Genomic DNA, 27,994 nt, shown 5'->3' with positions numbered 1-27,994 from the left:
AATATTTAGAAATATTTAGACATACAAAAAAATTCTACATATATGTATAAATATATGAATACAAAAATTTGGAATTGAGTATAATACACGAGTCTAAAAATGTTTAATAACTAAGTACAATCAATACTGTTACGTTTTTGTCTCAAGAAGCTTCTTTTTAATGTCAGAAAGTTATTTTCACTTATCTTATTTATAGTGGATCTACTAGATTGATTCTTTTTTACTGGTGTCAAAACCTTATTTTCTTTTTCATTGACATCAATTTCATTTTCTACCGAATCAATTCTGAACCTACAAACTTTGCTTAATGAGTCAATCCAGTGTCTCTTTCCATGTCCATCTTCTGTTGTGAAAACATAATCACCAATTTTGAACTCACAAATTTCGAGAGACTTGTCTTCTGTGTTCATGCACATCTGTTCTTTAGATATTACAGGAGAAGACAAATTGTACTTTTTACTCATGGATCTTGTCCTACGTGTTATTACAAAACCAGTATCAAAGAGGAAACACTGAAATTTCTATAAAAATGAACAATAATAAATTTATTTACAATCATCATGAAAGTGACAAAAGTTACTATAAATTGCTCTTACTATGCCACGTGTATCTTTAAGCTGTCCTTCAGTGATAAGTTCTGTTGCACTTTCAACACATTTACAAGGATCATATTCTGATTTTACATGAATTTTTGATTGTGCTAACTTGCATTCTGCAGCTCCCATGATTCCATCTATATCATTGAGTAATTTGGATAGCATATCATATGCCTCTTTTAAAGATGATTGATCAGAATGACTGACTGGAGTATGCCTGAGTATTTCTTTAACTAATAATGGATACTTAACAATCCTTGATCTTGCGACATCTATATATGTCCACAAATCAATAGAATGAGGAGACTCCAAACGTTTTTTTAAAAACGACTGGAAACGCTTATTCATTAGTCTTTTTTCATCTAACAAGTGTTTGGCCCATATTTGCGTTCTGCACCTTTCCAAATAAGGTTCTGTTAAGGTAGGGGTCTGAAAGAATTATAAATTACTGAGTTTTTGAACTCAGTGAGTAAATGTAATATTACATATAATAATAATAATACCCAATTTAATATTGTAGGACCAACAATATCTGTACATCCATTTTGGTCTCTTAACTGAACCAATTCATCCCTTAATCTGGTATGTATTTCAATCAGATGAGCTATACCTCCAAAAACTGTAAGTAACTCCTCAGAATTAAAGATACCAGTAGGTATCAGTGGCTCATAATAAAAATCTTTGAGAACAGACAGGTCATTGATAAGCACATTTTCTCCACAGTATAATTCATAAATTGCTTCTTGCCTTTTAACTTCCGTGCGACTTAAGGTATAATTTGATCTATCTTTGGTACTTATATTTGCAACATCAAGTACCCAACTTTTCAGTGTAAGACTATTAGTGTTTTCAATATTTTCCTTGTGCCTAAACAATCAAAAGTATTAAAGTTAGATGAACACAATCATCGTTGAGTGAAACTATTACTGAAAATTATTTTCTTCTCACTTTTTTGTTAGTGTTCTTGAATCCGATTCATTATCCACAAAAGATAAATCTGTTGTACTTTGCTGTATTGTGAAAGATCTATGAAGAATATTTGTTTGTTTACCTAGGGTAGAAGAGGAGAAAATACTGCTGGCTACTTCTGTGATTCTCCTTCTTTTCTTTTGTTTTCCCAAATCTGATTCTATGGATATATCCATTGAACTAATACTGACAGCGTCACTTTTAGGACGCTTTCTCGATCGCTAATGCAATACAAAATGAAATTTTATCTCCCCTCTTGTTTTACAGTAAGTACGAAAATAATATAAACATTATATAAATAAGGCTAATATATCATAAATCACTGGTCTTCTATACTTTCAAAGAAATTTGAAAAATTAAACGTTTAATATACAAGATCAAAAAAAAACGAATGTCATTATACGTCAGTTAAAATAACAGCACAGGTTATTCAAAAATTGGTTTTGAATATTACCGGCAAGTGTATAAAAACTTACCAGCCAGAATTTTTTTCGTGGCTCCGGAAAAACATTTTTAATCGTGCTATTACTATCATCATTCATGTTGCTGTTTAGTTTTCAAACATTCACGCACAAACTATACTCATAATACAACTACATAAGTATTCATGCTCAGAAGACTTGAGAACACTTGAGAAAATAGTAACCGTTGCAAGATGCAAGTGATGCAAGCTTTGAGAAAAGCGGTTCATCAGTACAAACTTCGCAGACGTAAACTCTAGACTCTAGAATAAAACAGATTAAATTACACTACATTATATATATACATATATGTATTTGTGTTACAGTTTTCCTTATGTGATCACCCTAACGCTGAGGCAAATATAAAGAATTATGACTTAAATAGAATTATAAACTATACTTACGTATTTATATTTTTATCGTACATGGTGGATTTCATGCATTCATAGAAACCAGGGTTATTAACCATATTGCCGGTTGTTGCCGGTAGTGGAATCATGTTTGTATCATGATTTGAGGTTATACTATTTAGTGAGTGTTATATTTACGAGGAATGAAGATTCTTGTTAAACATTGGTGTACTTAAAATGAACAATAGATTAAAATTTGTAAAAAAAACTATCGATTTGACGAAGTTTTACTATATAAAGTAATATGAAGCTAGTAAAGCCAAATTGGGTTACACACGATGGTTTGTGCATTTAATTTAAATGTATTTCAGTTTTCATAATTGTATAAAGCGATTATAAAATTTTAATTATTCTTCAGGCTACTCGATATTTTCTGTGGATATACACCCAGATGGGAAGAGATTTGCCACTGGTGGTCAAGGTATTGATAACATTTATTATTTATCTTTCATCTGGACCTCATTTTACATATACATTTTAACCTTCTCGTTTTAGGTGGTGATTCTGGAAGGGTTGTCATATGGAATATGGAACCGGTAGTTAATGAAATTGCAGAATTGGATGAAAATATCCCAAAAATGTTGTGTCAATTAGATAATCATCTTGGTATGAACAACTTCATACAATATTGCTTAAGTGATGCCTATTTTATTGAAATATGTGATGTATACTATTACAAATTTATTATTTTTATAGCATGTGTCAATTGTGTCAGATGGAGTAATAATGGATTATTAGCATCAGGTGGTGTAGATAAACTCATTATGATTTGGAGATTATCTGGTGGGTCTGGTGGTAGTTCCATTTTTGGTGGAAAGTCCAGTGTTGAAACATGGCGTTGCATAGCTACTTTACGTTCACACGAGGCTGATGTACTTGATCTTGCTTGGGCACCGCATAGTCCATGGTTAGCTTCTGCATCAGTAGACAATAGTGTAATTGTGTGGGATGCCTCAAAATTTCCAGCTATTGTTGCTGTATTAAAAGGTCATACAGGGTTTGTGAAAGGAATTACATGGGACCCTGTGGGAAAATACTTAGCTTCTCAATCTGACGACAAAACGTTACGTGTATGGCGTACTACAGATTGGACAGAAGCAACAGTGATATCAGAACCATTTGATGAATGTGGTGGAACTACTCATGTTTTAAGACTTTCTTGGAGTCCAGATGGTCAATATTTAGTATCAGCTCATGCCATGAATGGTGGGGGTCCGACCGCGCAAATAATTGAAAGGGATGGCTGGACCCAAGACAAAGATTTTGTTGGACATAGAAAAGCTGTTACATGTGTGGTTTGTAATAAACATGAATATGAAATAGTGTAATGTATGAAATAGTTCATCCTATACCAAATTATTTACAGTTCTTTTCTTATTCCAGAGGTTTAATGGAAATATATTACAAAAGAAACAACCTGGTTCTTCTAAACCACAACAGTATTGCTGTGTTGCTATAGGATCTCGCGACCGTTCTCTCTCTGTATGGTTAACATCATTAAAAAGGCCTTTGGTAGTGATACATGAATTGTTTACACATTCTGTGTTAGATGCCAGTTGGTCACCATGTGGTTTACGACTGGCAGCTTGTTCATGGGATGGGTCTGTTGTACTGATTGAGTTTACACAACAAGAATTAGGCCAACCACTAGACCCGGCTGAACAAGTAAGTATTTAACTTGTAAACTATTTACTGCACAATATGTTAATGATTTATATTCGTTCTATTTTATTATAGAGCAGTCTACATGAACGTTTGTACGGTAAACCCTTAGTTCAGGGCGGTTGCACAGTAATGGAAGCTCCAGAACTTCTGAACTTAAAAACAACAGCACCACCAACTCAAACAACTCAAACATCAACAAGTACAAATTCAATGCAACCACCTCCTACTACACCCACAACTCCTGCTAAAGGTCCCATTAATAAACAAATTGAAACAAGAACATCGGACGGCAAAAGGCGGATAACACCAATGTTTATACCGCCACCATCGGATACAATGTAAGCCTAAGCACGTTATTTTCAATGTTATAATAATCTCCAAATATCCCTAGTATTAATTATCTTTCATTTATTAGGGACTCGTCAAGCGCTAGATTGGGAACACCAACTTTTACAAGTCAAGTGAAGAGTTCAATTGTTATAGAAAAGCGAAACGATGTTGTAGCGCCTAATGTCACAACTGCAGTGAACTCGACGAATACGAACAGTCCAATATCTACGATCGTATTGAAACGACGCGAACACGCTACACCAAAACTACATCACGCTTCGCTTACGAAGAAACTAAAAATTACATCTGAAAGGAATACAAATCAAATTTTGCTACCTCCATTAAAACCATCCAGTTCATTATCCCAACAAGCTGGCCACTACGCAGTGACCGTGACCAACAGCCAAGGTTTAGCTCATTTACAAGTGTTCAAGGGTACGGACTCTGAACCAACTTGGGACCTGTATTTAGGGTATAGCGCTGTAGCCCTAGCAGCGTCACCGGCGGTTATAGCGATTGGTTTGGAAGATGGAAGCCTTCACACGTTTCATCCCGCCAAGGGATGCCGACCAGCACCTCCTTTAGCACCACCTGCCCCACTTGCAAAAGTCCATGCTGTTGGAAATGCGGTAATAATATTGTTCCGAAACCTCTTATTTTAAGTAAATGATAAAAGTAATTATTATATAAGGTATTTCATGCCACTTTAACTCCATGCCTTATAACATCGTGTCAGACTCGTGGTGACGATGTCAAAATGGATTGAACAAACATAAATATTATTCGTTTTTTTTAGTCAAAGTGAAATACTAGTTTGATGATATTAATATTTGACTTATAAAGTAAATGTACAATTGTGATAAGTACAAGAATTCCTTTTGTTTCTGGGGAACTATTGACGATGAAGTTATTCTGGAGACTGCAGACATCAAGAAAATCATAGGGCAAGGAGTTAACGGTGGTTAGGAGACACAGCAACAATGAAAAAGGTTCATATAAACATGTGCTAGTAATATGCAGTTGCTTATTGTTATTGGTGTCCAAAATGCCATATACAGAGCACATCCTAAAGAATGGGAGAAACGGGCAGGAGATGATTCTTTATGCAAAAGTAAATCAAAAGTATAGAATAAAGTTGTTTCATCTGAGGTTAGTTTTCAAGATCAAGTTTAGAAATTCATCTAACACGTAGATATTAGTGCAGACAATAAATAAAAGTTGAATGTAATGAACAGACGCGTTAGCGAAGTTCTATTTAATTGCTCACGTATCTAGCAGCTTTTCCATTTCTATTATCTCAGAAACAAAGGCTTGGATAAACAATTTTATTCTAGTTAGTATATCAACTCAATTTGTCTAGCTTAAAAATATAGTAAAAAATGTCTATAATTCGAAAGCAAGCCACGAATGGGACACACGTTTGTATGGAACTTTTTACATTGTTTTCCTGTTCTTCAACTCCTATTAAAGTGTGTCCTATATGTTCAAAAACCCCATGATATGTTAAATATTAATATTTTCAGGTAATGGTCATTTCAACTTGCGGAGCTGTACGCGTATGGGAAATAGGATACTCCTGTAGAATGATAGTTTCTACTTCTGCTGCGCATCTAGCAGCACCAGGAACCTCTTTATTGTCTTGCACTTTGTACAATGGAATGCCTCATTTGGCTTTTACCAATGCGAGAGCATATATATATCATAAGGAAATGGGTACGTAAGATGTGGTTAATTATGACTCCAGTGATGAGATACATTGTTTTAGAAAACACATACAGGAATATAACACATTCAGGTACATGGTTATTAATTGGAGACAGTCAAGACCCCATATGGCGCTGGGCGTCATTCAGTGCATCGAGCACATCTGGAAGTAGAGCTCCTAGAGGACCACTTTCTTCTTTGCAAGAAGGACTACTCAGAACGGCTGGAAATACATTGCCCAATCCGAGATTACCACATAGCGCTCCCAGTGTAGTATCTTACTTGGAACAACAGATGCTTGCTTCTAAAGCTCTGGGAAGTGCCCAGGAATATGTACATTGGCTCGTAGCTTTAGTATCGTTTTTATTGACACAAGGTAAATATGCATACTTTATCCATTAATTTCATATTTATTAATCATAATCTATAAACAAGTATTTCTTTTTAGATGGACTAGAAAAACGTTTGAGATTAATCTTGGATGATCTTTTGGGCCCAAGTCACACGTCAGCTTCTAAAAGTATATGGGATCCTCTGATATTGGTATTATTTTAAACGTTACTTATTTTTGTTTGTATATTTGAGATTGAACAACATTGATACATTATTGAATTTGTACAGGGAATTAAAAAACATAAACTTTTGGAAGATGTATTGGCTGTTGTTGGTGGACACCTCCGTTGGCAAAGATTGTATCTTGAATATACAGAACAGTTAACTGCAATTAAAAATCAAACTATTTAAAAAGAGTGTCAATGAAAGCATAGATCTGACAAACAATATGGAACTTGGTTTGTAATTGTGCATAGTGATTCTAAAATGACGTTACAAATTTTTAGGTACATTGTATATTACAAATTAACAATTGTTGCGAGAAGTTGAATTGTTTGGATAAAATATAACTCTTTTGTTAAGAAGAGTAACATTCTTTCCTTTATTTTTAGTCTCAGAAAAAGCCTAACATATTCTAACATCGTTTTAGAATCATTTTGTTTTTTTTTTGTATATTTTTAAAAACAAATCTGTGAAGAAATAAAATTGTACAGTTTTTTATATCATTTATGTGATAAGTAAAGTAAATATGTAATAAAAATAAAATTTTATACCAAATCACTTTACTGAAGTTTTATAGTTTTGGATATTACATCCAGTTCTGAGTTTCTAAACATCTATACATATTTTCACAAACTAAGTCATTGTAAGCAACAAAACACTACTTACAAATAAAATGGAGCATTACAAGAGGGAATAAAGAACAGTGTAATTGATTAAAAATTTTAACAATTTTATATTACTTTCATACAATAATTCATGAACAAATTGAATTCATAATATTTGCAGTGCAACATCATTAAGTGTGGTATTATCACAATGGCCAATAAGGTACAATACACTGCAAAAAACGTCAGCATCAATATGAAAGTATTTCCAAAACTTGTGTCACGATTATATTCATCGATAACCAGAAAGAAACGTGTATAAATATAATACGTACAGTTTTCGAAAATACACTGTGATAAAAGAAATATCATTTAAGCTCGTAATTACAACTTTACGATCACAAATACATGTTTCTCTTAAGAGTTAATTAGTACAATACACAATCAGTTGGATCTATTTCATATAATTCATTGTATGATAAAAGCATGGAACTTGGGCAATATACATTATATGATGAAGCATGGAATCTATGTATTTATTATTTAACATAATATTAAAAATAAGTTACTTATATTACAAATATTACTTGTAACGTGTATGAAATACATCAAATAAAGCAGTTACCAGTAAAGAATAATTTTTACAGAAATTGAAAAAACTGCAGACATATCTGTCAGAATGCAATGCATGATAATATAGAATCATAAGTACATTATAAATAATTTAAAAGTACAAATATAAATATAAGTTACTATGTGTTTGGCAGAATATATTTAATTAATATATAATAAAAAATTTAAAAGAACACCTTATTAACTCGAAAATGGTTTAACATGTTGTTAGCAATACACGTAATTTTGATTGAATGCCCATTCTGCTCTATATCTTCATCTATTACAAGACTTCTAATTACAAATGTAAGAGCATGTAGGGACATTTAACCCATTGCACTCGGAATTTCTAATTTTCCATACATTTTGTCCCTTCAGAGGGGACAGTCGAGTGCAAAGAGTTAAAATTGTTTGTCTTTCAATTGACATTGTAATTTAGATAGTAAGAATTTATTTTTATGAAGCAAAATAAAAGAGAATACCATTTTCACGTATGTAAATTATCTATACGTAATCAACATTACATTTGAACACAATTATAGATCTACATAAAATATTTGACTAATTGATTATAAATAAAAGATCAAATGCTAACACGAGTGCATTGAACCATTATATAGTGCACTAATGTAAATATTCGCTTGAAAAATGTATTCATTTTCTCAAAAAAGTGAACATCTCGTTCTTATACCTACACAACACTATAATTGTACTTTCTTTAAATGTTTGTCGTATAATTTACAAAAATTTTTATTTGGAATGAAGTAATAAATATTTTTATATATACATATACATGCCACATAAGTATTTAGAAAAATTATATCGAGTGCAGAAAACTATAAAATTGTATTTTGTAATAAAATAGAAGAGGTCTAGTAAAACTTGTGTAAAAGGGATATGTAACTGTTTAATGTAGGCAGAATACATAATGATATTTCTGTTTCTCTTCTAAAAAATGTAAAAAACTCTAAATACAGGAACTACTGTTGCAAAACTAAGTTCATTTCAATTGATTACTTTCTTTAGATATAACTATTGTCTGAATAAACATGATATACTGCGAATAATTAGATAACATGTTAAATATTTACTAGAGCAAGAATTTGCTACTGTTGAATATAAAGCAGCTAAATAGTATTTGTCTGAATTAAACTGACCTTTAATTGTATGTTACACATTTCGATCTTTCCAAATTCAACATTATCAAGAAATACTACTTTTTCAAAAATTCTCAAAAAAATGCTATCCGTATTCAATTACTATTTTTGTATTTATCTGAAATTTCCCTGATAGTACAAAAATCACATTTTTTAATACCACAATGTTACGATAAGTGTCTATGCAGCATGGTATAATACAGTAGTTTTAACAAATGCTCAATCTAAATGACACGTAAGTTTTGTACCTTTAGTAATCGTTTTCATACACTTACTCAAATAGATCCATCTAAACTCAAATTCGCAATTACAATCTACACATTGTGCGTTATATATTCAACATCGTAGCACATAAATTTATATGCGTTCTGAGCAACGCATATATTTTTTCAATTTGATAATAAGCTATAACTAGTATATAATGCAATGCAGGCCACAATATTACTTACACTGATATCCATTGCCATAAGCTTTGCTATTGCAATAAACCTGATATTGTTACCACTAGTATAATTCATGAAATTTAAATAGTTACGTATATGTGTGTGTACACAAACATACACACATACAAATCGAATCCTTTAAAGACTTTTTGTTACGTTGAACTTCTATAATACTGCATTTAACCGACTGAAACTATCATTTTCTAATTATGACCGTGTGAGAGTGCATCTCCTTATCGAAAAAAAAAAACTTAATCACTATCCATTATGGACTCCTTTAATTCTGACTCATCGACGTAATGATTTTTTGAATTCCTTTCTTCTGCCGACTTCACACACTAAAACATTTTAGTAGTTATAGGAACATAACATTCGATTATGAATATAGTGCACTTACATCTTCAGTCCGTATTCGTGGTGCAGAAATCTGTTCAGGGAAATGCCATGGTTTACAATTCGGATTATTTAATAACTTCCAATTAGGATAAGCCACGGAGGCTTTGTGCAACTTTTTAACCATCTAAAAAAAAAACGGACATTGAAGTGTTCGCCATCTGAATGAAATACTTATTCGCGAATGATAGAACAGAACATACTTTTGGGGCAAATATTTGTGTAACTTTATTGACCAGCCAAACTGGTAATTTTCCATGTGGATCAGTGTGAGACACGTATCCCAATTCAGAACCATCGCCATTTCGCGATGGTCTCACAATGTATCCTTAAATTAAGGACTTTGATAATACAGAAATGTGAACCAATTCAGAGATTTAAATTTTTTTATGATTACAAGTCCTACCTGTAAGGTAAGATGTTGCCCTCACAAATTGTTTTCTTGGCGGATAATCTTTGTGAAAAACTGAATGATTTAGAATTAACTGTTCCATACCAGTGTCAAGCCAGGATCTCTGTAGTACAAAATCCCTGTTTTTCAATGGAGATGGACAAGCCACTAAGTAGAACATACAATGGTTTCAGTTAAATAAATATAGATATTTACATTACACTTATAATAAAGATATTGAATGGAAGCAAACTGTAAGTCTAATACTAAATACTTACTAGAGTAATAACCAATATCATTATTTGGATTAAAAAAGCCTATGTCTCTTGATTCGATCATGTGGGTATCCCAGACTTTTCTGTATTCAGGATCATGCAATACATCATACAATGTCTCTGGTAAAACATCAGCAAAACGTGTTCTAATCTGCAAACCAATTTAATCATTAATGTCACAAATAAATAGATACACGAATAAAATATAAAATTCAATGATGACTGAAAATGTACATACTTTCACCATTCTAAAACTTATTCCCGGTACAGATTTTGTCCAAACTGACAAATCAGGTTTATTGTAATCCAATCTCCAGTCATTATTATCGTCATATAGTTGTTTCAATTTTTCAAAATCCTTATCCTCGGCAATTTTAACGATTCCAATGTCCATTTTATAAGAATACTGTTTACAAAACGATTAACATAATCAAGTCTCAAATGCACAGTTTCTAAATAAATAAGAATAATAATAAATTATTGTATACATAATAATAATAAGTAATGAAAGCAAATTGTTAAATTACCAGATGCTTTCAAAATTCACAGCATATTGATAAGAAATCTACACATATTTGATTCTACTATACAATAGGCCTTATACTTATGCCGAAGTAACCATTGGCCAGTCTTATACATTGTTCTGCTCTTCAAAAGATAACTAAACATATAATCCATGAACTTTTTTCATTCTGGAAAAAATATTGAGTTGATTATCAATGTGACCTAAACAATTTAATGTTTCAAGTATAATTAAAGACAAGTCAAACACTCAAATTTACAATAGGGGACAAGGATACCCATACAACAAAAATATAGAATTAAAAGGACTACATTTTCTACTTCAGTTGTTACTATAGTTAATAGTTTATATATACAAACTAAAAACTAATCTACACATGTTTCTTCAAATAATGGAATGAAAGAATTAAGAGAAATACAAGATGTGAACTGTATTGAACTGTATTGGACCTTACTTAGGGTCTTATAAACAATGTTTATTGGAACATAGGAAGCAACTCTAACATTACAAAAGCTAATTAAAATGTGTAGTTTTCCAGGTAACAATACAATTCTTGTTAGTTACAAATATCTTTTTCACATAAGATGGTTTGCTATATGTAGCCCTGTATCATACAAACAAATAGGATCTAATATATACCCCTTAAAAAATCTAGGAGCATACCATATTGTATTCACAGAGTACAAATATGTACAATTGTCAATAGGGAATATTCAACTCTTTCTACTTCAACATTTTGAACATTTCAATATATCAACGTTTAAAAATGTCTTATATTTTGCTAAACAATCACAGAAACATGACTTACTTATGTAGTATTCAGATTAATCAGACAAATCAAAGTTTAACCTTTAGGAAAACATGAATTTTAAAAAATGACAATTCTTCGCCGTTTAAAGGAGTTTTTCCCAAAAACGTTTGTTATTATACTATTAATAAAATTGAGAATAATTTAAACAGCCCTCACAAACACAGTTACATATGATTTTTTAAAGATAAAAACAAAATAATCTGAAGGTGAATTTTCCCCATACAAAATGTATACCTTCCTCGTATTGAAATGATCGTCCTTTTTGCCGCAAAAGTTGACCTCTGCGGGATGAAGACAATTTGTATCACGTATTCAACTTCCAAATACAGTTGAACTTGTTCATTTCATGACATTTACAGAAATCGAATCTCACCGTCGACCAACCGTCGACCACCGTCAACGTCAACTATCAGCAACTATCAGTGAAAAAGGTCCAACCGGTCCAACCGACTGCGTCACCGGCACGGTGCAGCGGTAATAGGTTAGCGAATATCTATAAATTTCATCTTTTCTATAACTACCATTGAGATTATTTTTTGTAAGTAACATTCTGATAGTATTTTTATTTGATATTGTATAGTATTTTTTTCCGTTTTCTTCCCAGAATATTACATTGGATTCGTAAGTACTTACATATATAAATTACTTCGATTTTCATATTGTCCCAGATTATATTTTATATATTTATATATGTAAGTACCTATGTAAATATATAGATGTTTTTATACTTCAAATATCATATGTATATACGTTTCTTTGTTAATATTATAGAATAAATTGTATTATAATATCATTGAATATATACTTAACAAAAAATCATTGTCTCCAATTTTTCTTTGTTTCAACTTATTATGTTTACAGTGAGAAATAAACAGAAATAAAGCTGATTGTTGCTGATCGCTTGATTGCTACTGATCATTTTAAATACCTCTATTACTGCATGGTGTGTGTATCAGTTTGTATTATTGAAAGTAGACTATTAAGTTTCTTATTATAATTGATTAATTGAAAAAATAAGTCAAACTGGACTAGATAACCAGAATAATATTTATTCTACTGTACATGATTAGTTATCCATATTAAAGCATTGTTACTACGAATATTTGCAAAGAAATGAAATCTCTTAGATTGTTTTTTTTTTGTAGAAAAATATGGTCAGTATGGCTACAGAAATCTTTGTCAGGACTGGTGATACTGAGCTGGACATTAAAATCGATGAATGGTTAAAATGGAATAAGGTTCTGTTATTAACAATTGATCTTATTTTATATTCTAAGTACATATGTTAATGATTATAATGCTTATTTTTTCAGGATCAAAATGCTAAGCACGAGATTGAGAAACTTATTCAGAACAACAATGCCAAAGTTTTATCAGACTTATTCTTGAAGAGACTTGAATTTGGCACAGCTGGCCTAAGAGGCTGTATGGGTCCAGGATATAGTCAGATGAATGATTTAGTTATAGTTCAAACTGGTCAAGGTTTATCAAAGTACTTATTAGATACAGTGTCTAATGCATTCGAAAAAGGAGTGATAGTAGGATATGATGGACGACATTGTAGTAAAAGGTTAATAAAGAGTTATAATATTATTTCAAGCATCTATATAACTCGTATCATCTATTTTATATTAATTTTCCACATTGCTGTAGGTTTGCAGAATTGACTGCTGCAATTTTTGTGGCAAAATATAATGGTTACAGCTTCCCACAATCCTAAGATTGACAATGGTTATAAAGTTTATTGGGAAAATGGTGCACAAATAATTTCACCACATGATAAAAAAATTCAAAAATACATACTCGAAAATCTTGAGCCCATTGAGTCTTCTTGGGATATCATAAAAGTATATGACAGTCCTTTATACAAAGATCCATGGAATGATATCATGCAATCATATTTTCATGCTCTTAAACAAACTGTATTGTATCCTGAATTGAATAGAAACACAATATTAAAGTTTACATATACACCCATGCATGGAGTTGGATATGAATATATGACTGCAGCCTTTAATGCTGCAAATTTAAAGGTATTTTTAATTCTATCAATGTATAAAGTAATGTCATCTCAGCATAATTCAGTGAAGTTAATAAAAACAAGTTTCTCTTGTATTTATTTCAGCCATTCATAATAGTCGAGGAACAAAAACTACCTGACCCAGAATTTCCAACTGTGAAATTTCCAAACCCTGAAGAAGGGAAGAGTGCACTTGACCTTAGTATAAAAGTAGCAAATGAAAATTCTTCCTCTATAATAATTGCTAATGATCCTGATGCAGATAGATTAGCTTGTGCTACAAAAATGGAAAAGTGTGTATTTCAAATCTTATGTTGACAAATATTGAATTTGGTGTACTTCAATATTTTTATTATAGCGGAGAATGGTATATCTTCACGGGAAATGAATTAGGAGCACTATTGGGATGGTGGATGATGCACAAGTATCAAGTGCAGCATCCTGACACAGATTTCTCAAACGTGTATATGTTAGCTTCAACGGTATCGAGTAAAATTTTAGCGTCGATGGCTAAACAAGAGGGATTTAACTTTGAGGTGTGCATATTTTAAGTAACATACAATTGTGTTTCTATTTTGCGCTTATTATTTTTAACTTTTCTATGCTTCAAAAGGAAACATTAACAGGTTTCAAATGGATGGGTAACAGAACTGTAGAACTGAAGAAAACAGGCAAAGAAGTAATATTTGCATATGAAGAAGCAATTGGTTTCATGTGTGGTTGTACGGTACTCGATAAAGACGGTATAAATGCGGGAATGCAGGTTGCAGAGTTATCAGCTTATCTTGAGACAATAGGTTTTACACTTAATGAAAAATTGAATGAGATATATGCTCAGTAAGTTACAGTGTAGTTGACACTTCAGATATTTATCAAATTTAGTAGAATTTTGATTCTCAATTAAGAAAATATGTATATTTAATCTAGATATGGCTATCATATTTCTAAGAATTCCTATTGGATTTGTCATGAACCAGACATAATTAAGAAAATATTTGAGAGACTGCGAAATTATGCTGGTGAGCCAAATACGGTAAGAAATATATATGCATATAATGTGATGCATGTATACATATATGTAAATTCAGCAAGATATCATAATTATTTTCATATCACCTAATAAAGTATGGATAAAATTAATAAAGCTTGCTTTAGAGGCTATAAATGCAGTATCAAACAGATAAAGAATGCTTAATCATTCTTGTGCTATAAGAAAGAGTAATACATACATTGCAAACTACTATTACAAGTTTACAAGGTCAACTGTCATACACACACTGCAGTGTATGTGAAAGCATGAAATGACTAGTAAATGCAAAGACACGGCTCTTCGTTTGTGCAAACAATATTAATGTGTACCATTTGTTCACAATGTTACAAAAACATACAATACCTAATATAGTGCTCTATATGTAGTAATGAATGATCTTTTAAATTTAAAAGTTTATCCTGTGTGTATAAAAAGCATTCTTTCACTACACATTTTTGAGTTCAGTAAAACATATTTTTTGTTTTGAAAATGTTTGCGAATGTTTTATTTGTGTCATTAACACTTTTACCATTAGTATTTTTTGCTATTTTAACTATACCAATTGTACAATCACTTTATTATCTTACACCATTTGTTGACGAAACTCCAGACACACACATATTGTAAGCTTATGTCCAGAAGATCAGAAGAATTTCGACTTCGTTATTATAACAACTTAATATTTGTTTTCAGTACCCAACAGGTATCCTTAACAGAAAATATTCCATAACGAGTGTTCGTGATTTGACAACTGGATACGATAACATGAAACCGGAAAATAAGGCTATTCTACCAGTTTCAAAATCCAGTCAAATGATAACATTTAGTTTTAAGAATGGTTTAGTTATCACTTTGAGAACTAGTGGTACAGAACCAAAAATAAAGTACTATAGTGAATTATGTGCATCTCCCGAAGAAAAGTAGGTTGCTTAAAAGAGAACAGTACAAATACATAATTTCCTTAAAACTTGGTTTATACAATTTTTCTTTCTCTTTCAGAGATCTTAAAGTATTGAGTAATACACTTGACGAAATGGTGTCAGCTGTCGTAACGGAATTTTTACAACCTGAAATAAATGGACTAATACCTCGTACTAGTTAAGTAATATTAACTATTTATAATTTAATGTTATAGCAAAAGCCAATTAATAATTCAGTAGAGTAGCGAAATATTTGGTGTATTCCGATTTTATACTTTTTTATTATTTTCCACGAGAAAATACATATTTGAAAAATGAATTTTCAGTAAAAGGTTCTGATGTTATTAATTAACGCACAGTTTGACCAAAGTGATTGTGATTTATAATTTAATAAGTATGACATACTCCTAATCTATTAATATAAATAGTACAATGTTTATTTATTTTTAATAATTGGTTTTTTCGAAGTTGAAGATTCTAAGACAATAATTTAATTGTTATTAATGCTTGCTCGCCTAAAAATTGTTTTCAAAAAGATTACTTATAACGTGTAAATTTTAAAATCCATATGGAAAATTATTGTAAATTAGAAAATTTATTTAAAAAAATATTAATATATTTTTTAATTTATTTAAATGTACAAAAATATGCAATGTATATCAACAATGTTTGTTAAAATATCAACATAATAAAAAATTCTATAATGTATATAATTTTATTTAAAGTAATTAACAGCACGTGTTTGCTTATAACACATTTGCTATAAATTGCTTTTCATAATTTACATGCACATCATGTTATATACATTACCCATCCCAGACATATTATACAATTTATTTTCCTGGTATTACCATCTACTTCTTCCTATTTCTCTTGTATTTCATATCTTGACAATAAAACGTAATACACTGAAAAAGATAGGATATAAGTATATTAAATATTGTATATTTTATTTAATAGTAAAAATATTACCTGTTCGTCTAAGAAGTCCATCAGAGTATTCATGTTGCATTTGAAGCCTTCTTGTTTCAGCATAGAATGTAAAAACTCAATACATAATGGTTCATAAGTTAAAATCTTATTGTGTAGTTCTTTTTGGTCTTTTATTAACTTGAAAAACACGTTTTTAATATTCAATGCTTCATTTATCGCAGTCAAGGGTTCAGATTCATCGAATAGTGTTTCTTTGTCGATTATAACTACAGATGATTCTTCAGCACTAAAAATTTAAAAAGATTATTATAATTACATAACGAAATTTGTATAAAGAGATTTGACATACCTACTTTGTGAAAGCGGTAAATCATATCGGTAATCACTATTAGTATTACTTTTATCATAACTTTTTCTTTTCATTGGTGGTTCCTCGTCATCGCTATCTATGACTGGAGGTACAGGTTCTACTTTCTTAGAGATTGAAATCTCTGTAGGATGCAACTCATTATAAATATATGTCAACAATTTTATAGCCCGACTTCGTTTCTGTAATTTTAATCCATATTTACGTAATTCTGCCTAAAATCAAATTGACAAATTTATACATTTATCCTTATTATTTTTCGGTTCTTTATGAATTGTAATTTACTATCTTACATGAAGTTCATCTGTTTCCATGCCATCGTAATTAGGAGGAGGTGTAATACTATCCCTAATAATTGTAGGAGATGTTAGTTTCTCTGAAATTTGTTTATCGCCACAGTTACACAGAGACGACTGACTGAGACTAATAAAAGGATGGGATGCATTATTCTTTGTACTTTTTTCATTAATATCCAAATTTGTGTCTGACATGGATTTTCTTTGAAATTTTCTGATCCTCTGTTTTGTAGGTAATTGCTCTTCAATGGTTTCTATCTCTGTTGTTCCAACATTGTTGGTTATAGTTGATTCATTAATTTTCTTATTTGATTTATCATCATCATAATTGTTAATGTGAACATTTGCTAAATAAATATGTTTTTCAAAAATGGAACTGTTATTACTAAATTCTTCCAGACTTGAAACATTATTATTCACTTTATTCTTACGCGTTTCCACATTTAAAATATCTATTTCTGGGCTAGAATATATTAAAATAGGGGATTCTATTAAATTTGTTTCATTAATTTCTCGAGTTGGCGATGACATTGACAAATTATGTCGTACTACCTCTGTGTTTATGTTACTTTCTAACTTACTATACCTTAACTTATTTGGGTTATCCGTACTTTTGAGTTTACAAGTACTTCTTTGCCTATTTATTGGAGATGTGATATTAACAGAGAAATCATTTTGATCTTCATTGTTATTATCAATTGTATTGTTAAAATTTGTTGGACTTTGTGGAACTGATTGATGACCAGAGTTCTCAAGGTTCGATATTATTTCCTTTTCTTTTTCGGAAATGATTATATTGCCAGACCCTATATTTACATCTGAGTGTAAAGTAATATTTTCCTTATCCATGTTATCATCGCTTTCATAATTATCATCCTCTGAGGTACTTTTTACAGAATTGTTTAGTGCACATGTTTTCAGAAAATTTCGATATTTTATTATACTATTATTTTTATGTCCTTTCTTATACATTGTATACATAGATAGTTCACCACCATCTGTAGAAATATCTAATGAATTACTATTTTCATTTTCATCGGATTGTGCTCTAGTGTTGTCTAAATTCATAACATTTGCATTATGCTTTGATAAATCTTTTGTTATAAGAGATATATCGTTTTGAACTATTTCTTCTGTGTTATTTACATTTCCGTTCATTGAATTGTTTTTCACAGATTTTTCTGTACAATTTTCTTTATTATCTTCCAATAATTGTGTTAAATCAACCATTGCATCAAAATTTAACTTAACATCATCACTGTCTCCAGATGTAGATTTCGTATCCAATTGGAAATTAGTAACATTGCAATCAAACTTATCCCAAACATCTTTTTCCTTTTCTAATTTTCCATTTACAATTGCAGTTTCGTTAACTCTAAAAGACTGATCAGGACTGTCATTATTGATATTAAATGGATTTCTCTTGAATTTAGATGGTATTGGTATTATCGTAATATCAGAATCTGTATCAAAATCTGACTTAGCATTCTCCATTTGAAATTGTTCGATAAATATACTCAAATTACTTTTTGTTTTTTTAACATCAAAATGGTTTATACTCTTCTTTTTTGATTTATTAGATTGTGGTGTATTTGATAAGGTATTTACGTTCTCTTCAATGTTTTCGAATGAAACAAAGTCCTTAATCTCAGTGGAATCGATATCAATTGTTACCGGATCAAATGAATTAGCAATATTAAGATCATTAGATTTTTGTATTTCACGAGTATCTACAATGTGATTAATAGACTTCCTTTTATACCTTGGAATTGTATCGTTAATATCATCAAACATATCTGGAGATAGACTATAATGCCTAATTGGACTAAGTTGATTTAAATAATCAGCTTCTCCCTGCATCAGCTGTTCTTTGCATTTATTTTCATCTAATTCTTGCGTACATATATTTCTTACTAATGACTGTGTACTTAACAGAGGGGATGCCAATCTTTTTATTCCACTTTTATACGATCGTGACTTATTCCCAATATATTCTAAGTATTCTTTTTTTGACTTTTCACCCTCATCTAATGCCAAGTTTTCTATGGTTCTTCTTGAATGTACTTTCGAGTTATCTACCTCTTTTGTAATTAGCACATTTTCAAGTTCATCATCTTTTACATCATCTTTTTGAAGCGTTGCTCTGTCAGTTTCAGTCTCTTTCTCTTGTAGATAAGCAAATAATTCTTTCACCTTATACTTTCTTGCTAAATTTCTTAAAGCAGAAAAACTTCGTGAGTTCTCAAAAATATTCAAGTGCTTTTTTATGATTCCGCAGTAAATAAATTCTAAAAATGCTAACGCGATATTGTAACTGACATCAGGCCAACAAATCTTTTCCTTGATTGCGGTAAATCGTGAATTATCATTAGGCATAATATCAAGTAAGATGTTTGAACATCGTACGTAAAAAACTAGTTTGTGTGCCCAAATGTACTTATCGACATCAACAAACATTATTATGTCACTCGCGGAACTATCATTTAATACATTTCCCCAATTTGTTGCTAGAGTATCAATGTACTGTTTACCACCACAGTTTTCACATTTTTCATTTACATGATCTAAGTCTGTTTGCAATATTTTATTATATTTTGACTCCGCTATGTTTTTTTCTGTTTCATTCTGATCTTTGTTGTTTGACTTTATTTCATCTACGTTGTATACAGTTGTAGATTTAAAAAAATATTCTTCTCCCTGAAGGTATAATTTAAACAACATTAATCATATTATTAACAGAATACAATTTATAGTATTACATCTGATGTATATCTTACTTACTTCTTCTACTTGTTTCTGTTGTGGAGTTATATATTCTGATAAATTTGGTACATAAAAGGATGTTTGACTCAAAGGTAATCTTGCTTTATCCCACATTTTTTCATCCTTCAATTTGTATAATCAATAATAAATTAGTTTATAATTACCTATATGAAAGTAAATCATAAATATCACCAATATGTATATACCTTATAACAAAGTTGTCGAAGTGAATGACTCTTTAGAACAGTTTCCGTTTTTATGTCTTGCTCACATAATATTTCTTCTTTTGGTATTTGAGTAAATGGTTCATTTCCCATGAGAATTTCTGCAATTCTTTCTGTCAAAATGCGATTTCTCTCTTCTTGAGTACGTGTTTGAAGCACAGTTATTTCAGTGTACTTCCCTGATTAAAAAAAATCACTGAGTAAGAGAACCATAACGTACCTTTTGTAACATTTGAATATAACATATACGTACTCTTCTTATTCTTTATTAAAGTTGCTGGTTTGCTATTTGCAAATCCAAATTCTTCCAACTGCTCTTTATAGACTGGTTCAGCTGTTTCGGATAAGATTTTATTCGGCACCACAGATAATGTTTGAATGTCGTTAATTTCATTTAATTCTTCTGCTTCCTGAAGAGACTTTGATAATACTAGCGCAAGTTGAAGATCAGCGTCATCGTGCGAATTCTACAAAAACAAACCAAATTATAAATTTTACTTTATGTAGCATATTGAATACACTCAATATCTAACATACATACTATTCTACGGGGTGCCGGTTTTTTCTTTTTTTGTACTATTGGTGCAGCAAGTAAACCTAATGATTTTCTTTCATCTTCTTGACGCTTTTGAAGTTCTATAGCATCTAACAACGTTTTTGTAGAAACGTTATTTCTGCATGCACAAATTTTCATATGCACTGCTTGAGAATCTACATCTTTGAATGTTTTAAAACATAATGGACATACTAGAGCCACTGTTACATCAGCAGTTAAATCTTCATCGTTATTGTCATTTTTAGATTTAAAGAATGAAGATTCTATAGTAGGCTGAGACTGTTGTAAATTTGTTCTTTTCTCTGAATATTGTTTAAGCTTTGTGTTCTGACTCTTTGTTGAAGTCTTTAATTTTCCTGTTGTTTTCCTTTTTTGTTTTATGTTATTGGGCTTAACGAATTCACCAGCTTTTGTGTTAGCAGTTTTTGATTCTGGACTTTTAAAATCTAGTATACTATCATTTTCAACTTCAACAGAAACATTAAATTTATTACTTCTTAATCTTTCCTCCATTTTAGTTTCATCAAGAAACTGGTTTGTATTACATATTAATGTTGTCTTAATTGTGCTATTAAAAAAACATTTATATTATGTATAAAATAGAATAATTCGTGTGATATAATAATGAGTGTGCATTTTCATAGTAGGTTTCAAAAGAATTAAATACTACTAGCATTCAACAATAGTGGTATACAAATGCTATTTAATAAATGACCATTGTACACATTACATACATCTGAGTTAATTATTCCATACAATTTCCAGAAATATATTCTGTCCTATGAAACACTGGCAATGGGTTTTTCTATATGTATTCTTATATGTTATTGCTAACTTCTACCTGACACTACTTATGTGCATCATGTAATTTATGTTTAATGATTAACATGAAAAACTTGTAAAAATGTGAATCTTTAAACATATAAAATTAAATAACAGATATAGGATACTGGTCTATATTAATGAAACTGTCTCTATCTGTGTGCCTTTATATCATGCTTTATATTTAAATAAGCCCTAAATATCCTTCAAAAATAAATTTAAAAAATGTTTTTTCAATAAAGTGAAACTGTTAATGTATGTGTTGCAAAGAAAAATATTATATTTTTGAACAGTTAAAACATCGTAAACATTTTTTCAAGGATGCACATAACAATTTCGAAGGATTGACTCAAATACATAGTCAAAATTGTTAAGGAAGACATACTTGATAGCAGTGAAGCCGTTTAATTTTATAAAAAAAAATATCGAAATAAGCACTTTTAAAACGTTTTTGTACTTTTTAAAACGAATCTACTAATACCGTGAGACTTTAATGCTTGTTCGCGTTGTTGTGCTGAGACTGAGTTTTCACTTAAGAAGAATTAACACTTTTAACTCAATGAAAATATCTTAATAAGAAGAAAAGTTTTAAAAAAAACTAATATAAATTTTGAGCAAATGAAATTAAAGTAATGAAATTCATTAATGAGCAAGTCAGCTAATAATGTATACTGTATACAAGTGGTATACAATATACAAGTCTACAATTCTTTGAAATGCTATTCATATAACTTCTCAGCTATCAGGAACAACGTCGCGTTTTGGTGTCACCAACCGAAAAGGTTGATAGGGACCAGTACCTTATATTATAGTATTATTATACGAATGACCATAATGTTCTTATCACAAAGAGATCACTGAAAATTACTTTGTGTCGATCTAATCTATAGCAATTCAGAAAGACTTTACTGTGATCTAGACATCATTATTTTACTATAAAGATTGTGCACAAGCTCTTGTTTACTACTGTTTCTTTACTGTTTACCTGTAAACAATCATACCTTTCTATATTACAACTCTTCAAACATAATTTATTTTCTGTCACATATAGTAACTTAAACCTGTTTCAAAATTTCTATAATTATTAAGTAGAAAATATGGATAAATCAATGAGTCATTTATTTGTCTGATACGGCATTAGATTTATCATTCTCTACTGATTCTGATGGATCTAATTGTTTTTGATTTCTCTTCATTACTTCTGCAGTAACAAAAGAAAATTGTGGAAGGCTCCAAAAATGTCTACTTTCCCAATAGTCTTCAAAAGCAATCTGCTCTTGCGTAGGTTTTAAGGGTTCATCAAGTTCCTGAATAATTTTCCTTTTCTTCACCACAAAAACACTGTAATGTAAACCAGGCAATTATTATACTTACATTATTAGAACAGATACAGTTAAATGATTTAAACATATAAAGCTATAATATATAAACATGTAACAAATACTTATTTAATACACCAATATAATTATTTTTTAATTTTGTAAGTTTTATTAAACTATTTATTGCAATTATTTTTAAACACGCCGTACAATAAGGTTAAGGTATGTTTATACTTTGTATGTTAAATACGAATAACAGACTCAAGTATGAATATTATTCAATAAAATTTATTTTCATATAAATGCATGACTTCAGAAGAAAATGTCGTTTCATGAATAAAGGACGTATTAATTATATCACGTAAAACCTACAACATTCACCTAATTGAAAGACCGACAGTAGTTGCAATTAACGTTTTTATAAATTTAATCACTAGATAAGCTCTACCAGCCGGTGTACCACCAAGTCTACGAGGTTTCTGTTTCTGCAAAATTATCGGTTCATACATGGTAAACAATTGTACTGTTGCTAATAAGTATTACGTAATAGTAGAAAAACTTTTCGTGTAACTATCTATTTATGTACATACGGCATACATACCAATAACAGTGTTACCACGGTAAAATTTTCACAAGTTGTACAATTATTTCATTTTTATCAAGACTAAATGTTATACGTCGATAATCAGAAAATAAATAGGTATCAGTCCTATTCTAAATAACACTCAAAACGTAATAACGGAAATTACATAGGCTTTGGTATTTACTAAACTTATTTGTATTCGTTTTTTTGTAATAAAAAGTGATTCTATATACATGTTTTGTATAGATAGTTATAGTTATATAGTAGATCTTTATAGCTACTATAAAAATTATAAAAATTTTGCTAATACATTTATTATAAACAATAAGTTACAGTTAAAAAATTGGCTTTAGAATTCGGAATTTGTGTTTTCGCGCGTCATCATTCAGTGTCGTCTGTTTTGTTACGAATAAATTTGTGAATGTTTATGCAAACTATTTAGTATAGATCATATTTTACAAATCACAAAATTCAAATATTTTTAATTCCAAGAGAATAAATGATTTCTTCCATTAAATGTGTTTTCTCTGAACATTCTGTGCTCTGGATTATCACCACGCTCCCTACTGTTCATTGTACAAAACAAATTTTATCGTATTAAAACTTTAATGTATATACATATGTACTAAATTTGATGACTAAGTTATACATGTAAACATAAACAAGAAATTATCGATCAAGCAATAACATAACAATTGACATCTTTTCAAGCTGTTTTTAACATGTCACAAATGTTAAATATTTTTGTTTCAAAGGAATTAGGAATTACAAACAAATTTTAAATTCCTTGTACAAGGAATGTTTAGAATGTTATACCTACTGTTGTGTACCCTAGGTAGTAGTCAAGCATTATTTAGCAATAAATTGTCATATCTTATATACTTATCAGAATTAAAGCATTTGGTGAACTTATAAACATGGTATGTATCACTGTTATTACTTGTTTTGTTAATATTTGGGATTAACAACATTAGGAATATAAATTAATAATCATATTGCAGGCTTCTACTTCTAAGAAGCAAGCTGTGATTGGTGTAAAAAAAAGAGGACCACCAAAATTGGAACTGACTGCAGAACAGAAAAGTGATATAAAAGAAGCATTTGATCTATTTGATCCAGATGGTACTGGCAGAATTGCTACCAAAGAACTTAAAGTAGCCATCAGAGCTCTTGGATTTGAACCAAAAAAAGAAGAAATAAAGAAGCTAATAGCTGATGTTGATCCTGATGGTCTTGGTACATTATCGTTTGAAGAATTTTTAAATTTGATGTCTACAAAAATGTTAGAAAAGGATACAAAGGACGAAGTTTTAAAAGCATTTAGACTATTTGATGATGATAATACAGGAAAGATAACATTCAAGAATTTGAAAAGAGTTGCTAGAGAATTGGGTGAAAATCTTACAGATGAAGAATTGCAGGAAATGATAGACGAAGCAGACAAAGATAGGGATGGAGAAATTTCTCAAGAAGAATTTCTACGGATTATGAAAAAAACAAGTCTATATTAATTTTACTTTATTTATGTATAAGTTCTTCATTAAGTAATTATTACATACTTCTTTGCATTATTTATACAAGTACATTACAAATATCAATTCTTTGCATTTAAAAAGTATTTAATATTTGAATTGTAATTTAATTCTATTATAATTAATTATTAATTATTCAGCATAATAATAATAAGTTATGACAAAGGATTTTATACTGCACAATGCAATTTATAAAATAAAAGTCTATCTGTATTAATAAAGCAATATTATTCCAGTAGTATGAAGGGAAAAATGGAGTATCAAAATCTTTAAATAGTTAAAAAAAAATGATTATAAAACATTTTACTAGTACAGCAATTGTATCTTATACAACCTATTCTTTCAATTGTTCTTGTACTGATGATATAGCAGTGTTAATTAACGATCTTACTAATTCTGCTCTTTTTTTGGATTTTGCTAAACATTTTACAAATAAATCATATGAAATAGGAATCCCACCTATATAAATAATATGTTACATGTAAGTTAAATTCTTATTAAAGATATAATATATTTAAATACATTTCCTTAAATAATATGCATCATACCAGGCTTGTGCATGTAACAAATTTTTTCCTTGTCCATGACAATTGTTAATCTCCCCAAACATAAACTTTCTTCTTCATCAGTGGGATCAGCAATTAATAATTGACTACATGAAACAGTAAATATACTTAACACAGCATCATGTAAATTTTAAAGCATAGTTTAATGTATACACTATAATGCAATACTTTAACTTACTCAGTGAATATTGCAAATGTTACAGAAACTGGCAATGCTTTAATTGAAAATTGTATTTTATTCATAGGATGCACAGAAATATTTCCAGTTGCGACATTGTAAACTGTTTCAGGTAAATTCACTACATAGGAAAGAAAAAAATTAGGAATGCAATTGTACAATAAAATTATATATATGTGTGTGTGTGTGTGACTTACAAGTGCTAAGTGCACCGGTTAATGCTCCAATACAAGCATCGATTACAGAACCATCATAGTTTATACACAGAAGATCACAGTATAATACCCATACTAGTTTGCCTTTGCAAATGCATAAGTCTTTTAAGTTTACAGCATCTGAATTCTTTAAGACAATTTCTATCGTTTTTGAAATAACTTGTGCATGATTGCTCGGTGGGCCAGGTCGAAATTTTGGTGAACATAATGGAGAAAGTTCAACATTTGGCACAATATATCCATGTTCAGGAGATTCTGTTTTAGGTATAGCTAATTCCTATAATAAAATAAGCATTTCAGTATAAGAAAAAATGATTTTTGCAGAGAATTCTTATGTAACACACTTACAGCTTTAATACCACATACAACTGTTGTATTGCCAATTTTGAATATCGATGAACTGTCAGCATGAGTTATCGATGAAATGTTCACACTTATTGGACGAAAAGATAGAAACAATCTCCCATCTGGTCGAACATTTTGTGCCTAAAAATTTTGAATGAATTTAAGTCGTAATAATGGCATATAAGTACATTTATACATACCAAATGGTCTTGTAGGTACTTCACAGGGTGAATGGTCCTATAATCAATTTTTATTTGAGTCGAATTGTCAGATTAAAAACTTATAAATAATGGGTTGGAATATAAACTATCAAAATAACTTTTGTGTGCTATTGTGGAATATTATAATCTTTACAATGTATTCATGTACAATGCTATAGATTTAAACACGATTGTTGAACAGGTTATATTGAAATGAAACAAACGTGTTCGGATAATCAACCACTTGTGTAGTTATATAAAGTTTCAGTTTTCTGTCTTCACTATGCATACATTATAACATTTCAAAATAAAATTTCTAACAAATTTTGACACTTTTGTGGCAAGAAAAAGTACATAAATCTTTTAAATACTGACTTGTATTGAGTGTCCATAATTCAAATGTTGTATGAATCGCCTTATTATCTTGTGTATTTAGTTGCACAATTTTATACCTTAGTTCCTAATACATTAAAATAAAATTTATTCATTGTAGTATACCAGCAATATATGTCTGCAAATACATACATATATTTACTATGAAATGAAAGTTCAACATGAAGAAATGTAATAACCTTTGAAAAACATTTTTGGAAATTTTTAAGAAATAATAATAAGTGTTCATAAAAATCAACAATTCCTGGAAAAACGATACAGTTTTATTACAATCTTCAAAAGAAATTTTTATCTATTTGAAAAACTGTTTTTTTAATACTAGTCATGTAGAATCTTATTTAGGTATAGTTACTCCATCTATGTAAATTCAAATAAAGAAATATTAGTGAAATGGTTTACATAAATATTATATTGTTTATTATTTCACTTATTACAATTTCACGAAGATTTCATTTAATCTTATAATACAATCTTTCAAAAAAAATGTTTCATTATGTGTGTAATAGAATTTTATCATATAGTACTTCTCTTTAGAAATTAATGTTAGATCAGTATCGGTTGTTTATAAACAATAAAAAAGAACAAACAGTCTACTTGGAAAGGCACAATGTGGCATATATACTTAAAATATTTTATCAACGAAAATTAGAATCTAATTATAGTAAATATTGAAATATTACAATATAACAAGATACAAGTATGAATGGTCAAAATTTTTATAATTTTACTATGTATAAAGAGTTTAAAAATAGTAGTCTTTTTGTTTCACTGTCTGTGTAAATATTATGGTAGCTTAACTAACATTGAAATTCAAATACATTTTTCAAATTCT

The 27,994-nt window shown here is 29.9% G+C and overlaps 7 protein-coding genes across 8 annotated transcripts; 3 read left to right on the top strand and 4 right to left on the bottom strand.

The window, feature by feature from the left end:
• Positions 1 to 110: 110 nt before the first annotated feature.
• On the bottom strand, positions 111 to 2,194 carry LOC107188951 (rho guanine nucleotide exchange factor 3-like). Its single transcript, XM_015577353.1, has 5 exons — positions 2,042 to 2,194; positions 1,545 to 1,786; positions 1,100 to 1,463; positions 597 to 1,025; positions 111 to 521 (listed from the first exon to the last, which is right to left on the bottom strand). The coding sequence occupies exons 1-5, from the start codon at positions 2,105 to 2,107 to the stop codon at positions 111 to 113; spliced, it is 1,512 nt and encodes a 503-aa protein (XP_015432839.1). The 5' UTR covers positions 2,108 to 2,194.
• A 462-nt stretch (positions 2,195 to 2,656) lies between these two features.
• Positions 2,657 to 6,879, top strand: LOC107188950 (protein HIRA homolog). The gene is made up of 11 exons (XM_015577352.1): positions 2,657 to 2,717; positions 2,795 to 2,857; positions 2,932 to 3,042; positions 3,133 to 3,731; positions 3,820 to 4,101; positions 4,174 to 4,439; positions 4,517 to 5,060; positions 5,955 to 6,144; positions 6,227 to 6,511; positions 6,584 to 6,678; positions 6,757 to 6,879. Exons 1-11 carry the CDS (start codon positions 2,681 to 2,683, stop codon positions 6,877 to 6,879), a joined length of 2,595 nt encoding a protein of 864 aa, XP_015432838.1. The 5' UTR covers positions 2,657 to 2,680.
• A 2,849-nt stretch (positions 6,880 to 9,728) lies between these two features.
• LOC107188998 (PCTP-like protein) lies at positions 9,729 to 12,177 on the bottom strand. Of its 2 annotated transcripts, none has more exons than XM_015577420.1 (8): positions 12,135 to 12,177; positions 11,094 to 11,258; positions 10,805 to 11,018; positions 10,570 to 10,717; positions 10,307 to 10,459; positions 10,104 to 10,228; positions 9,905 to 10,027; positions 9,729 to 9,845 (listed from the first exon to the last, which is right to left on the bottom strand). In XM_015577420.1, exons 3-8 carry the CDS (start codon positions 10,958 to 10,960, stop codon positions 9,759 to 9,761), a joined length of 792 nt encoding a protein of 263 aa, XP_015432906.1. In that variant the 5' UTR covers positions 10,961 to 11,018; positions 11,094 to 11,258; positions 12,135 to 12,177; the 3' UTR covers positions 9,729 to 9,758. The 2 variants fall into 2 exon arrangements, with proteins under 2 accessions (XP_015432906.1, XP_015432907.1); XM_015577421.1 differs by having other exon boundaries at positions 10,805 to 10,972.
• Positions 12,163 to 16,086, top strand: LOC107188999 (glucose 1,6-bisphosphate synthase). The gene is given in 10 exon segments (XM_015577422.1): positions 12,163 to 12,438; positions 12,762 to 12,843; positions 13,046 to 13,138; positions 13,214 to 13,933; positions 14,026 to 14,213; positions 14,279 to 14,456; positions 14,534 to 14,757; positions 14,848 to 14,953; positions 15,644 to 15,870; positions 15,950 to 16,086. Coding segments are annotated over 9 exon segments (1,842 nt in total). The 5' UTR covers positions 12,163 to 12,438; positions 12,762 to 12,840; the 3' UTR covers positions 16,053 to 16,086.
• A 623-nt stretch (positions 16,087 to 16,709) lies between these two features.
• On the bottom strand, positions 16,710 to 19,326 carry LOC107188949 (putative uncharacterized protein DDB_G0282133). The gene is made up of 4 exons (XM_015577351.1): positions 17,464 to 19,326; positions 17,153 to 17,385; positions 16,843 to 17,089; positions 16,710 to 16,778 (listed from the first exon to the last, which is right to left on the bottom strand). Exons 1-4 carry the CDS (start codon positions 19,324 to 19,326, stop codon positions 16,725 to 16,727), a joined length of 2,397 nt encoding a protein of 798 aa, XP_015432837.1. The 3' UTR covers positions 16,710 to 16,724.
• Positions 19,327 to 19,460: 134 nt separating this feature from the next.
• LOC107188976 (exosome complex component RRP43) lies at positions 19,461 to 27,223 on the bottom strand. Its single transcript, XM_015577388.1, has 8 exons — positions 27,145 to 27,223; positions 26,770 to 26,806; positions 26,573 to 26,710; positions 26,207 to 26,501; positions 26,010 to 26,130; positions 25,814 to 25,917; positions 25,624 to 25,724; positions 19,461 to 19,493 (listed from the first exon to the last, which is right to left on the bottom strand). Exons 1-8 carry the CDS (start codon positions 27,159 to 27,161, stop codon positions 19,461 to 19,463), a joined length of 846 nt encoding a protein of 281 aa, XP_015432874.1. The 5' UTR covers positions 27,162 to 27,223.
• LOC107188977 (caltractin) lies at positions 24,510 to 25,244 on the top strand. Its single transcript, XM_015577389.1, has 2 exons — positions 24,510 to 24,653; positions 24,735 to 25,244. Exons 1-2 carry the CDS (start codon positions 24,651 to 24,653, stop codon positions 25,242 to 25,244), a joined length of 513 nt encoding a protein of 170 aa, XP_015432875.1. The 5' UTR covers positions 24,510 to 24,650.
• Positions 27,224 to 27,994: the final 771 nt, after the last annotated feature.

Source organism: Dufourea novaeangliae, unplaced genomic scaffold, assembly GCF_001272555.1.
Source record: "Dufourea novaeangliae isolate 0120121106 unplaced genomic scaffold, ASM127255v1 scaffold125, whole genome shotgun sequence".
Taxonomy (NCBI): domain Eukaryota; kingdom Metazoa; phylum Arthropoda; class Insecta; order Hymenoptera; family Halictidae; genus Dufourea; species Dufourea novaeangliae.
The sequence above is the reverse complement of the archived record's forward strand: the minus strand, read 5'-3'. Positions and strand labels throughout refer to the sequence as shown.